Raw genomic sequence first — 13,869 nt, forward strand, 5'->3', positions numbered from 1 at the left:
AGCCGTTGCTGACTACGTCTGCGTCCATCTGCCCCTGACGATCCGCCCTCCCAGCCAGATTGGGGTCCTCGCGCGGTGGATGGGAGGGGTGAGGTCTCTTCCCATCGGCTGGTGGGCGAAGCTCCAGAAGTCCACCGGCCGAATGGACGGACCGAGGAAACGGATGAGCTCTCAGCCCTGTTGCTGTCAAACTGAGAGTCTCAGTTTGACGGCGACAGGGCTATGTGCTCATAACGTTACCTGGCTGCAAGGTAATGTGCCGGCAGGGCAAATTAGGCGGCCGCGAGGCCCTCGGGAACGCAAGGCCTAAGGCGACCGCCTAATTTGCCTAATTAAAGAGCCACCTCTGCCTCCCCCCTTCCCTTCTTTAGCCGATGGAGCCACTTGGGCCGGACAGTGCCCGCATCCCAACACTCTCCACTTAATAACCATCGTTTTCCTCTCCTAAGCAGTTTTGTGCAGACAATTCTTTGTGTACCGGCAACATCTGTTCCGTGCGAAAGACTGTTCAGTTGTTCAGGGTATATCGTCAATAAAATGCGATCATGTCTGCTTCCAGAAAATGTAAACGCTCAGGTATGTCTGCGTGACTGGCTAAAGTGATACCTACTTGCCTACTATAAAATGACTGACAGTCAGTATACTGGATACGTTTTATAATTAAACTCTCAACATTTTGCATAAAGTTTTATAAAAAATAACTTACGTCAGTTCTACAGTTTGAATTTAAAACGTATTTGTGTGAACTGTGAAGTTAAGTCATGGATTGTTGAAACTAACTAGTGCAGGGGTAGCCAAACCTTGGCCCTCCAGCTGTGGTGAAACTACAAATCCCATGATGCATCTCTCTCTGGGAGTCATGTCTGTGGTTGTGAGAATCTTGCAATGCCTCATGGGATTTGTAGTTCCACCACAGCTGGAGGGCCGGAGTTTGGCTACCCCTGAACTAGTGTATATAGTGTATACCACATTTACCACTGACTAATGCAGAGTTGCAATGCAAGCGGATCAGCTAAAAGTAGTTCTGTATGTGCGTTATAATTAATCGGAGCTTGGCCGCGACAGAGCGTCACCTGCTGGTCATGTCTGAGAACTGCACCCAGCCAGCAGCAGCTGAGCTCCAAGATAAACGGAGCAGCCAACTATAACTTCCGATCGTGATCTACCAGAATTAGCTTTGCGATCGACTTGTAGATCGCGATTGACCTTATGGGCACCCCTGCTCTAGGTTATCTCCTCCAGCTTTATACAATTCTTACAGAAGTGATCTAAGGGATTCTGGTATGCCTTCCCTCATAACTGATGAACAAAACCAACTGGAATCCCCAATCTTGCTGATAGAATTAGAGTTGGCCTTAAAAACTGTGCAAGCCGGTAAAGCTTCGGGTTCCAACAGTTTTTCAATCCTTTATTATAAATCCTTCCTTCCCTTGCTCCCCAGTCATTTCTTCAATGCTTACAATTCCATACTTTAAACTGTTCCTGTCCCTGGTGATATGTGATAAAGTTAACAATATTCAGTATTTTACCCTATTAAAGGGGACACGTCAGGGATGCCCACTCTCGCCGTTTATCTTTGTCTTAATTCTGGAACCTTTCCACAATACTGTCCGGGGTTTCGAATCTCCAATATTATCCAGGGACTGTCCTCCCCTTCGGAAATACACACGGTTGCTGCTTATATGGAGGCGGCTGGGCCCCAGCAGCATCAGACCAACGGCAGAGGAGGTGGGCTCTGTGGAGTCTCAGGTGGGTCCTAAAACCAGTGCGTCACTGATCCCAGAGTCCAGCGCGTCACTGATCCCCGTGTCCAGCGCGTCACTAGTCCCCGAGTCTAGCGCGTCACTGATCCGAGTCCAGCACATCACTGGTCCGAGTCCAGCGCGTCACTGGTCCGAGTCCAGCACGTCACTGATACCCGAGTCCTGCGCGTCACTGATCCCCGAGTCCAGCGCGTCACTGATTCCCGAGTCCAGCGCGTCACTGATCCCCGAGTCCAGCGCGTCACTGAGCCCAGAGTCCAGCGCGTCACTGAGCCCAGAGGGTCACTGAGCCCAGAGTCCAGCGGGTCACTGGTCCCCGAGTCCAGCGCGTCACTGGTCCCCAAGTCCAGCGCGTCACTGGTCCCCGAGTCAAGCGCGTCACTGGCCCCCGAGTCAAGCGCGTCACTGGCCCCCGAGATCCAGCGCGTCACTAAGCCCCGAGTCCATCGCGTCACTGGTCCCCGAGTCCAGCGCGTCACTGATCCGAGCCCAGCGTGTCACTAAGCCCCGAGTCACTGAGCCCTGCGTCCGACACGTCACTAAGTCCTGAGTCCGGCGCGTCACTAAGTCCTGAGTCCGGTGCGTCACTAAGTCTTAAAGCCTTAGACAGACGTTGCACTGTATATGAAGAGATGTGTAAGGGACGATTACCTACATGCCACACCATCTCTACGATCTTTAAGATGCTCACCTCTTCCCCAGCGGACTCTTCTCCACTGTTCTTAAAAAGATGGGAAGAGGAATTAGAATGCGCCTTTACAGAGCAACATATACGCATTGTTCTTTCTATGATATTCAAATCTTCCCTGGGCTAGCAAGTACCAGAAATTGGGGTATAGAATAGTGACACGGTGGTATAGAGCTCCCTGGCTAATACACAAAATGGTAGACTCCTTTTCAGACCTTAGACCCCGCAAAGCCCATCTGACACCCCGCAGAGCCTACCTGAGACCCCACACAGCCCACCATAGACCCCACAGAGCCCACCTTGGATCCTGCAGAGCCAACCTTAAACCCTGCACATACCAGAGACCCCACCGGAGAGTGACCCTGACCCATACCAGAGACCCCACAGAGCCCACCATAGACCCTGCAAAGCCCACTTGAGACCCTGCACAGCCCACCATGGACCCCTCACAGCCCACTTGAGACCCAGTACATGCCAGAGACCCTGCAGAGCACACAATAGACCCTGCACAGCCCACCACAGAGCCCATCTGAGATCCTGCAGAGCCCACCTAAGACCCCACCTGAGTGTGACCCTGCAGAGCCCACCATAGACCCCGCAGAGCCCAATTGAGACCCCGCACAGCCCACCTGAGACACTTGTACAGTCCACTTGAGACCCTGCATAAACTAGAGACCCTGCATAGCCCACATGAGTAACCCTACAGAGCCCACCATAGATTCTGCACAGCTCACCTGAGACTCTATGATGAGCTCTGCAGGGTCTCAGGTGGGCTGGTCGGGGCCCGTTTTACCGCACACATGCGCTCCTCTTATCTGTCAGCTCCAAGTGTCAGGACATAGAGCACCTCCAGGTGGCGCTGGAGCCAGGTCCTGCAGTTCCTGTGCTCGCCTGCAGGTGTCTCCAGGCAGCCAGGAACTGTCAGGTACCAGACCACCACTGGGTGGTGCTGGAACTTGTGACTCCAGTGCTCACCTGCGGGTGTGTCACAGCTGCATGCGGTTATCCACCACCTGATGCTTCCTGGGATGTTATTTAATCCCTCCCTACAGTCAGTCAGGAATGTGGCTCAGTATCCCGTCGCCTTTCCCTGACTGAGTCCTGTGCCCATTGCCATTTCCTGTGAATCCTGAGTCCCACGTCCGGAGTCCTGTTACCTGCGTGCAGCCTGTTGCCATTACCTGCTTGCAGTCCTGAGCCTGTTACCTGCTTGCAGTCCTGAGTCCTGTTACCTGCCTGTACCCTGACCCTTTGTCCATTAGCTCCCCTGGTATGGCCCAGCTCCCCTGGTCTTGCCCTGCTTCCCAGGTTTGCCTGGCTTGTATACCCTGGGTGTGTATTCAGCTATTTGCTCCTGGTTTAGATACTTTACGTTATCTTTTGTATGTATTTGTGGTTATATTTATTCGGTTACTTTATTTTCTTGTGCTTGCTTGTGGGTGTTGGTGGGGTTGTTGTGTTTGTTTTGCTGTTTACAATAAATTGTATACAACTCATTGATCTTGTCTAGTGTGGTCATACTAATTTGTTCCTCCTGCGTGGGTACCTGCATGCGGTGTGGGGACACCCACGCACAGTACCCTGACACTGAGCTACCCGCTGCTGGGCCCTAGCCTGCTCCTCCTTCACTGCTGGACCGGCGCTGCAGGGCTCCGGCCTCCTCCTCCACCGCCGGACCCGCGCTGCAGGACCCTGGGCCTCCTCCGCTGCGGACCCCCGGCCTCCTGATTGGGCCCCTCTCTGCCCTGGGCCCCATAGCAACCGTTTAGGTCACTATGCCGGCAGTTACGCCACTGGGTTTTGGGTTCAGGGACAATGTTACAAATATTTTGGTCCTGTGCGATGCAGCAATCATTCTGGGACTCATTGAAATGGAAATCATTGAAAATTTGACCATGGTGAATCTTAGAGATGACCCAGCAACTTGTCTATTACATCTGACAACTAGCCTGATTCCCAAATATAAAAACCCCCTTACTCTATACGCAGTTCTGAACCGAGCGAGCCGTCACAAGAACCACTTCCAAGCTCATCCTGCACAAAGATTTCCCAGCTCGTGGGACAACAATCTCAGGCCAGCAGACAGAGTGATTGTCACTAGGGTTAGTTAACTCTGTAGTTAACCCTTTACACACCAAACAGTAGCTGCCACCAGCTAACAGAAAACATGAACCGTTCTCAGCAAGTGCTGTGGTAATTCAAAAACTTAAAGCCTATGATACTGCTGTCCTTTCAGACAGGAATATGACAGATTTCACTATATAGTAGCGCTCTTCACAGAGACAAGGATACTTATTTAGAACGTTCTAATTTCTCATTTAGAACCATTTTTAAGATCATCCTTTCTGCCGTCAATCACCCTTTAGGGAGGAGTGCCTGCCACAGGGCTGTGTGCGTCTATGAACACACACAGCTAATGCAGGCATGGCCGGGAACGTGCATGCATGGGTGCCTCCACAGCAGCCGCCTAATGGAGGGACCTAAACTCCAAGCCCTCTAGCAAGTTTCTAAAAGTTTTACACTAAGCCACGCATGCACAGATCAGTGTACAACTGTGGATTCCTTGCTGCCAGGATGATTTAACTCCAGTAAGCATCCATGACACTTATGTAATCCGGGGCCAGTTAAGAAAGCCAAAGAACTACAAACGCACCTGGATTGCCGAGTGCATGAGGCCTCATTCTATGTGCAAGTGTATGTGCTGTATCATATGCACTTTATGAGAATAATACGTTTTTTTTCTTTACTTGTCCCAGTAAATCTATTACATCATGGCACATGTCTGTTTCTTTTTTGTTTTCCATTAGACTAATCTTAAACATACTTGCATATGCAATAGATATAATTTTATTAGCAGATCTGTACAGTATACAAAATTCAAGAAATGGAAATTTGTTAAACCTGGATTATATGAAAGACTTGATGGAATTTGCAAAAATGAACATAATCTTTTAATCTGCAACAGATGATAAACAATTTGCATAATCTGAAAGTAGAAGGTCCTGCCTATTATCTTACCTCCATAGTCTGGTCATCTAATTGTCCAGGGTGTGGTCCTAAGTATTCCCTTTCCTCTGTTGGTTCAGCACTAGGTAAAGAGGTTAATAAAAAATATATTCATCTATTTTGCGTTGGCCTGATTTCACCATCAATGCTTTAACACTATAGACTTAATTTAAAAATGTAAAAATACAGTGACAAATCGTCAAATGTAAAAATACAGTGACTATGCAAAAACGTAGATGGAAAGCTGAAATCAGCTAGGAGTAGTTTTTCAGGTGAAGAACACTGAGCCTTATAGGACCTACTTATTTATTTATGTGGTCAATGACATTCAATAAATGCATAGTCTACTGGCTGCATTGGTGAAGGATAGCCTTTAAAAGTGCAGCTGTCTAAAAAAAAAGAGACTTACTAAGGGCTAGTTCACAACAAGTGCGGAGCAGAGCAGTTACAGAACGCATCAAAACTGCATCCAATGTATTCCAATGGTATTTTTGGCTCTAGTTAACACCAGAACGTTCAGTTCCAGAGCATGTGGAAAAACTGCAGCATGCCCTATTTTTCTGCTCTGGAATGCACCAAAACGCATGCAAACTCATAAAATGCATGCAAACACCCTGGGATGCACTGACAGCTCATTTTAGGATAAAAAGAAAAAAACGGCCCGAAACATGGCAAAAACGCGGCAAATCATACTGCACTGCATGTGCAGAAACTCATGCAGATCTGGTCTGCCTTTGGGGTAAACAAGCCCTAAGAGTGAAAAAGAGAAGCATGGTGCTCTGCTATACCCACCCCTCATTTGTGGAGTTTTTGTGCTCTGCTATACCCACCCTTCATTTGTAACAGTTTTGGCCCACCATCATTTAAAGCTTATTTCTCTTACTGTATTTCCACTTGGATCTCCCTCTTTTCAGATTCAGCGGCTTGAGCCATTTGTTGCCTTGCAGCTTCTTGATATTTCCGTATCTCCAGTAATTCTAGCTGCAAAAGGGCAACGGGCATTGTAAAAAAAAGAATTCTGCATTTATCAAAGTTTTCTCAAATCCACTATCTTAGATACATATTAAGATAATTGCCAGAACAGAGGTCAGAAATTCATATTTCAGGATCAGTGACCTATGAACCCCTAAGATAGATATGTGATCTGATAGATAAGACATTGTTAGAAGCTGGAAAGCTGGGCAATGTAGCCATCTGTGTTGATCCTACTCAGCTATTTCATATATACCACTTTCCCTCACCTAAAGGAACTCAGAAAGCTGCCTCAGCTGATGTTTAGTTGCAGCCTATCGTGTTGCGGACATACCGTAGTAAGCCTTTCCAGGGCTGAAAATCTCTCTTCCCATGTTACTGTGGATTTCTCAAAGGCTTCGTGCTTTTTTAATAACTTTTCCACATCGTCCACACTATTTCCTACATGTGTGGTAAACAAGTAAGGTTCCTTTGCTACAAGCCAGGCTTCTGCCATGGAAGCATCTCTTGCAAACTGGCAAACTTCCAACACTAAAAAAAAAAAAGAAGACAATATAAGAAAAGCTGTTTATAAATATTAGATGGTATATGAGCTGTTAGATTGGCATTTAAAGGGAGCTATCTCTGTACACACAAAACAGAAGCCAAGAGCTAGATTTTTGGTGGTTGACATTGCATCCCTCTTCTAACAAAAAATAAATAAAACTCCACTACCAGTGGTGCATATGCTCTGAATAGAGCTGGGTGCTGGGATAATCTAACTCCAATGCAGAAGTTACATAATTCAGAGGTCATCCTATGGCCGAGAAGAGAAGATGTTGGATGCAGAAAAAGTGGCCGAAAAAAAAATGGCAGTGGAGAAGAAGATGGCAGAGGTGGTGAGGGAGAGCACAGACTTGTCATCACTGATGGAGGGTAAGCTCACAGGTAAATCTGCCACAATGTGCATCTACCGTATGCTGGAAAAGCTGCTGCTCCTCCCCAAGCTACATTTCTACTTTCAATTAAGCTGGCCATACACTTATAAATTATCTGCAGATTTTCTATGGTCAGATAGAAAAAGTGCAATAGATTCCTCCATATATGCTAAACTGTGTGGATGGAGAAATCTCCCACTGGGCCAAACTTCAGTCTCTTGCTAGTCGGTCCTTACTGGCTCCCAAAATACCTGATCAATGCCTGCATCCAATCATATATTGTGGCTATTAGTAAAATGTGTATTGCAAACACAACACATTATATGCATTATACATATATTTAGAGGCATTGGTTAAAAATGCAATATACCGTTTTATATGTGCATTCCCCAGTCCCCCCACTGTCCTCCATACAGGTCCTCTTGTCACATTGTGGATACCTGCTGCCGGTGCAGAACATGCTCCCGCTCCTCTGAGCCTGCTGGTTCTGACGTCAGAGCCGAACTCAGGCAGATTAGACGCCATCAGGGGGGTACGGCTGATACTCATGTAGGGGGCCCAGGCAGCCTGGGGGTCCCGGGACCCTTACATGGGTATCGGCCGATGGTGACAGGCAAAAAGGAGGTGGCTGGGCCCCCGCAGCGCACGAGGAGGCCTGGCCCTAGCAGCGCCGTGCCCCAGTAGTGCCGATCCAGTGGTTTCGGAGGAGGCTGGGGCCCCAGCAGCGCCACTGGTCCAGTGTTCTGATCTCGGACTGGCCGGAAGTGACGTCACGTCACTTCTGGCCAGTCCAGTGGCAGAGGAGTCCAGGTGTACAGGCAGCAGGAGCAGTTAAGAGGAGCTGGGAGGGAGATGCAGCCCCGACCAGCCCACCTGAGACCCCTGCAGAGCCAACATAGAGAGTCTCAGATGGGTTGTGCAGCATCTATGGTTGGCTTTGCAGGGTCACTCTCAGGTGAGCTGTGTGGGGTCTCAGGTGGGTCATGTGTCCAGCACGTTATTAAGCCCTGCGTCAAGCGCGTTACTTAGCCCAGAGTCCAGCGGGTCACTGAGTCCAGCGGGCTACTAAGCCCAGAGTCCAGCGGGTTGCTAAGCTCAGAGTCCACCGGGTTACTAAACCCAGAGTCCAGCGGGTTACTAAACCAAGAGTCCAGCGGGTTACTAAACCCAGAGTCCAGCGGGTTACTAAATCCAGAGTCCAGCGGGTTACTAAACCCAGAGTCCAGCGGGTTACTAAATCCAGAGTCCAGCGGGTTACTAAACCCAGAGTCCAGCGGGTTACTAAACCCAGAGTCCAGCAGGTTACTAAACCCAGAGTCCAGCGGGTTACTAAATCCAGAGTCCAGCGGGTTACTAAACCCAGAGTCCAGCGGGTTACTAATCCCAGAGTCCTACGGGTTACTAATCCCAGAGTCCTGCGGGTTACTAATCCCAGAGTCCAGCGGGTTACTAATCCCAGAGTCCAGCGGGTTACTAATCCCAGAGTCCAGCGGGTTACTAATCCCAGAGTCCAGTGCACTACTAAGCCCCGAGTTCAGCGGGTTACTAAGGCCCAGAGTCCAGTGGGTTACTAAGGCCCAGAGTCCAGTGGGTTACTAAGGCCCAGAGTCCAGTGGGTTACTAAGGCCCAGAGTCCAAAGGGTTACTAAGGCCCCGAGTCCAGTGAGTTACTAAGCCCAGAGTCCAGCGGGTTACTAAGGCCCAAGTCCAGCGCGTTACTAAGCCCAGAGTCCAGCGTATTACTAAGCCCAGAGTCCAATTCGTATACTGTTCTGCATTGCTGTATAAATGTATTGCTGGGATTTGTAGTCCCCTTACAGCTGGTGCCATTCTGCATTAGAGTGTAAGCTCCTCTGTACAGAGACTAATGTGATTGGCTCAGTGTTTTTTGTACAGCACTGCGGTATATGTCAGAGCTATATAAATGTATAAAGCTGCCCATATCGGCCGTTTTTCGTATGTAACCGCCTTTTCGTCCAATATTCGGAAGGTTGATGGGCAGTGTACAACCGCAAATATTGTACAATCGATCGACTTTTCACTAACCAGCAGGTTAGAAAACGGCAGTCGATCGTACGATTTTCGCAAGGTTGGTGGCGTTTCCGTACGTCAAAATTCGTACGATTTACACTACTCATACGCAAACGAAAATACGTGTGGTCGATTACCGCAATTCATCCAGATGCTTTTTTTAATTACTGCTGCTTGAACCTTGCGATAATCAGGGCAGGATGGGGCCACCGTATGAAAATCGTGCGACGGTTCGACCATCGGACGAAAAGTTTCGTACCATGATCGCAAGGTGTATGGGCAGCTTAATAAAAGTATGTGACTATGGGGGGACATTAGAGTGTAACTCTTCATACTTTAGAACATGGAAAAAGTTTGAATTCAAACTCAACTCAATGCAAGTCTATGGGGGTAGAACTTTTAAAATCAATTGCCCCCATTTTGGCTATAAAAAGGGTATGGGGATTAGGGAACTGCCCTGGGCGACATGAATCAATGGAAAAAAAAAACTTAAAAAAATACAGTTTTTAAAAAACCAGTGATTTTAACATAACTTAAAGGGTAACAATAAAAATGAAAAAATCCTTTAAATATCGTGCCTGAGGGGTCCCCTGAAACTGCCTGCATAGTGGCACATAAGTACGATGTATAGAACTTGCTGCAGAAAAAATTACATTTGTAAAGAAAAAAATAACCATTAATAGGTCTGGTAGAAATGTTAGGAGGGACCCCAATAAAAAAATTAAGTGTGCGGTTCCCCCCAAAAATCATACCAGACCCTTAAGGTCGGGTAGGAATGTTAGGGGGGACCCCATGTAAAAAAAAAAAAAAAAGGGGGGGGGGGTTCCCCCTCAAAGTCATACTAGGCCCTTAAGGTCCTAAAATGGGGGAAAACAAAGGGTCCCCCCTAAAATTCTATACCAGACAGTTGATTCGAGCACAGGTCTGGCAGGGCAGGAAGGGGGGGGGACGAGTGAGCACCCCCTCCCCCACCTCTTATACCAGGCCACATGCCCTCGGCACTGGGAGGGTGCTTTTCCAGGGTCTCCCCTGGAAAAGCACCTTGTCCCCGTGCCGATGGGGCGTTGGTTGTGGGGGTGCAGGCAGGGGGCAAAAAGAAAACCCAAAAAGGATCCACTAATGTAATCACGATGTCCAGTGTTGTCCACAGTGATGAGTCAACGAAATAAAAAATAAAAACAACAAGAAAAAATAAATAGAAATAATAAATGTTAAAAAAAAACCACGACACCCCGAACGCAGAATGGCATTTTGACAGATGCCGGCAAAATAAAAACAATTGGGCAGAGCTAGCTCTGCCCAACTGTTTACAGTTGTCTGGCATCATGACTTTGCCGAATCATGGCTCTTGGAGTACTGTGCCCTGATTGGGCAAAGTCTTGCACCTGACCTGTGGTCAGGTGCAAGGCTTTAGCCAATCAGGGCTCACAAGGCACTGTGTGGTGCACAGTGCCTTGTGGTGCGCTCGGCGGGCGAACAACCTGCTGAACGCCCTGACAGTTCCTGTGTTCGCCGAACACACAAACTGCCGATGTTTGAGTCGAGCTCATGCTCGACTCGAACATCAAGCCCATCCCTAGTGGCGTGGCCAAACCTGTGCAATTGTTGTTTTTGTATGTAGACGCACCTGACGTGTTTTTGCGTTAGTATGCGCGTGTTCGCGGGGATGGGGGACTTTTACAAAATTGGGGCTGTTTTTACATTTATTTTATTTCACTTTTTTTTTAAACTTTTCTTTTACCTAGTTTCAGTGCTATTACATAGGGAGAGTCACAAGCTCCTTATGTAATAGCACATTGGAGGCGACAGGTTCTCTTTAACCCCTTCGGGCCAGGCCCTGCGTTCCACTATTGACCTCTGCAGCTTTCAGAGTTTGTAAAAGACCCCCCCGAACCATACATTTTCAGAAAGCATAGGACCAGTAGAATAAAAAGATGGTACTTATAATTTTGTTACTCCTGCCACAGTTGCAAAAATGTCTATCAAACCAATATTGTTTATGAAAATACACTAAAATTATTAACAGTGCACACAAAAAAAAACATAACTTACAAGACTCTTACTAAATCTAAAAGATAAAACTGTATTGCCTTTATAAATAAACATTGTAAATTTAAAATTGTGTCGTTTTGAGAAATTGTAAAATATGAAGGAATGCAAAACTGTAAATAAGCAACTTATGCTGAAAAGCTGTGTTGAGGTAACGCCTGATCTGCAGTGCCATTTGTGTGCTGTGTTGGTGTGTTTTGCAATAAAATGATGCAAGCATACATTTAATCGCAATGCAGCAAAGTACAACACAAGGCAATGCGTCTCAACGCTTTGCCATGTGTTGACACACAGTTGAATGTTATTTTAAAAAGTAAAAGTAGAAAAAAAAAAATAAACCACTGCAATTTGTTCTTACAATGCCCCACAGCGCATGTGCATAATATACACCACATTATGATGCACATGCATGGTGTGTGTGTGTGTTTCTTTTTAAACTATTTTTCTTATTATTATTATTATTTTTTTACTTTATCGTCAATGTGCTTTGGGGAAATATCAGGGGTCCAAACATATTTGGTCCTGTGTCCCCTACCATCCCTGCTGCTTCTGCCTATACAAGTGGGGGAAAGCAGCAAAGATCGGAGGGGACACAGAACATGATGCCAGGGCCCAGCGGGGTGGAGAGAGCGGTGGCCGCGTTGGGAGGAAGGGGGCACTCTTTCCGAATGAATAGCTGCCATCAGTGGCTTGTCAGCTTGACAGCTATATAATTTACACAAGTAAACAAACTCGCAGCGCTATAGCCAAAAGGGTCGAGGACAGCTGCACCTCAGGCTCCCTACGGCTCCTAACTGCCGCTGCCAGTCACGAGATGCGCTGTGCCCGGTGAGGCTGGGACCAACATGGCAACGCTCTCAGTGGAGATCAAAGGGAGATAAGTGCATGACCTCCCTTTGATCTCTTCTCGGTCCCTGAAAGCGGGAAGTGATGCATATTACATCACTTCCTGCATTCAGTGTCACTCTCCGCTACAGAACATCGGTGAGAAGCTGGTGAAGCAGATCTCTGCTTCATCAGCTTCTCTGGGGGTCCCTAGGTGACATTAGGGGTCTTAGAGACCACTGATGTCTCCATAAAAAGGACCTGGCATGTGAATTGGCTATCACATAAGGGGATTTCTTAGTCCCCTATGTGGTAGCAATAAAGTTAAGTGTAAAAAAGAAAAAAGTTTTAAAAAATTTACAAATTTAAGATAAAAAAAGTCACAAATAAAAACAAAAGTAAAATAACACAACATTTTTGTTTAACCGCTTGAAGACCAGGTGTTTACACCCCCTCCCAGGTCAGGCCATTTTTCAGTATTTAGTGCTGCCGTAGTTTGACTGACATTCATTCTGTCATGCAAGCTGTACTGAAATTAATTTTATAAAACATTTTGGGGTCAGATAGAGCTTTCTTTTGGTGGTATTTAATCACCACTGAAGTTTTTCTTTTTTACTATATTAAGGAAAAATTACAGAAACATTTTTTTTCATTATGTTAGGAAACAATTATTATTACCCATTTTTTTGGTAAAATATAAAAGACGGAGTCAGGTCAAGTAAATAACAGCAAAAAGTTCTCCCGGCTCACTCACCAGCCAGCATGCAAAAAAACTTGTCTCACCGCTAAGGTTAAAAACAGAGGTTTAGATACACGTCTTCTGCAGAAAATGTGACAGCCGCGCCAAGGCACCTCTAGATAGTGCGGTCCCAACTCTAAACTATGAGAGTCTCCACCTTGGAGCACATGGGGCAAAAGATCAAATTGGGTGCAGGTTTGTCAGGAGGAAGCCCAACCTCCCTTAAGGCACAGAGACGCACAAGGGACCCCGCACATCACAAGGCAGCTGAGACCCCCCATGCATCACTGCGCCAAATCAGTCAAGCAAAATAGACACCAAACATGTCAAGCTTTAAAATTACGCGCACCCGCGAAATCGCAAAAAACTACCATACCCAAAATTGACCATAGGCGACGCTTTAAAAGCTTTTACCGCTCATCAGTTTAGTGTTATCAGTGGCGCTTGAAAAATCCACTCGTCCGCTCGTCTGTGACGAGAGGACAGTGGAGCCCGACGAGCAGCCTTCCCGTTGTAATTACACGGCCGGCCGGGAGCTTTACAGTCAAGCGATCGAGCGTCTCGAGACCATCGCTTGTATCAGCAGCTGTCACTGCCGGTCCCGAGATTGCTGTGCCCGATGCGGCCGGGACCGGCACGGCTCTGTGACAGGAGATCAAAGGGAGTTCAGTACATGAACTCCCTTTGATCTCCTCTCAGTCCCCGAATGCAGGAAGTGATGTATATTACATCACTTCCTGCATTCAGTGTCACTCTCCAGCTACAGAAGCTGATGAAGCCGATCTCTGCTTCATCAGCTTCTCTGGAGGTCCCTAGGTGACATTAGGGGTCTTGGAGACCCCTGATGTCTCCATAAAGAGGACCTGTCATGTAAATTGG

General features: G+C 47.2%; 1 protein-coding gene across 1 annotated transcript in view; it reads right to left on the reverse strand.

Annotated features, from left to right (window-relative positions):
- Positions 1–13,869, reverse strand: part of LOC108796775 (spectrin beta chain, erythrocytic-like) — a 147,248-nt gene that overhangs the window by 13,309 nt on the left and 120,070 nt on the right. Inside the window, exons 29-31 of the mRNA XM_018568296.1 lie at positions 6,764–6,960; positions 6,341–6,438; positions 5,470–5,539 (exon numbers count right to left, since the gene is read on the reverse strand). Coding sequence (XP_018423798.1) covers positions 5,470–5,539; positions 6,341–6,438; positions 6,764–6,960 — 365 coding nt within the window. The remainder of the gene's footprint in view (positions 1–5,469; positions 5,540–6,340; positions 6,439–6,763; positions 6,961–13,869) is intronic.

Source organism: Nanorana parkeri, unplaced genomic scaffold, assembly GCF_000935625.1.
Source record: "Nanorana parkeri isolate BGI_ZX_2015 unplaced genomic scaffold, ASM93562v1 scaffold1168, whole genome shotgun sequence".
In the NCBI taxonomy this organism is placed as follows: domain Eukaryota; kingdom Metazoa; phylum Chordata; class Amphibia; order Anura; family Dicroglossidae; genus Nanorana; species Nanorana parkeri.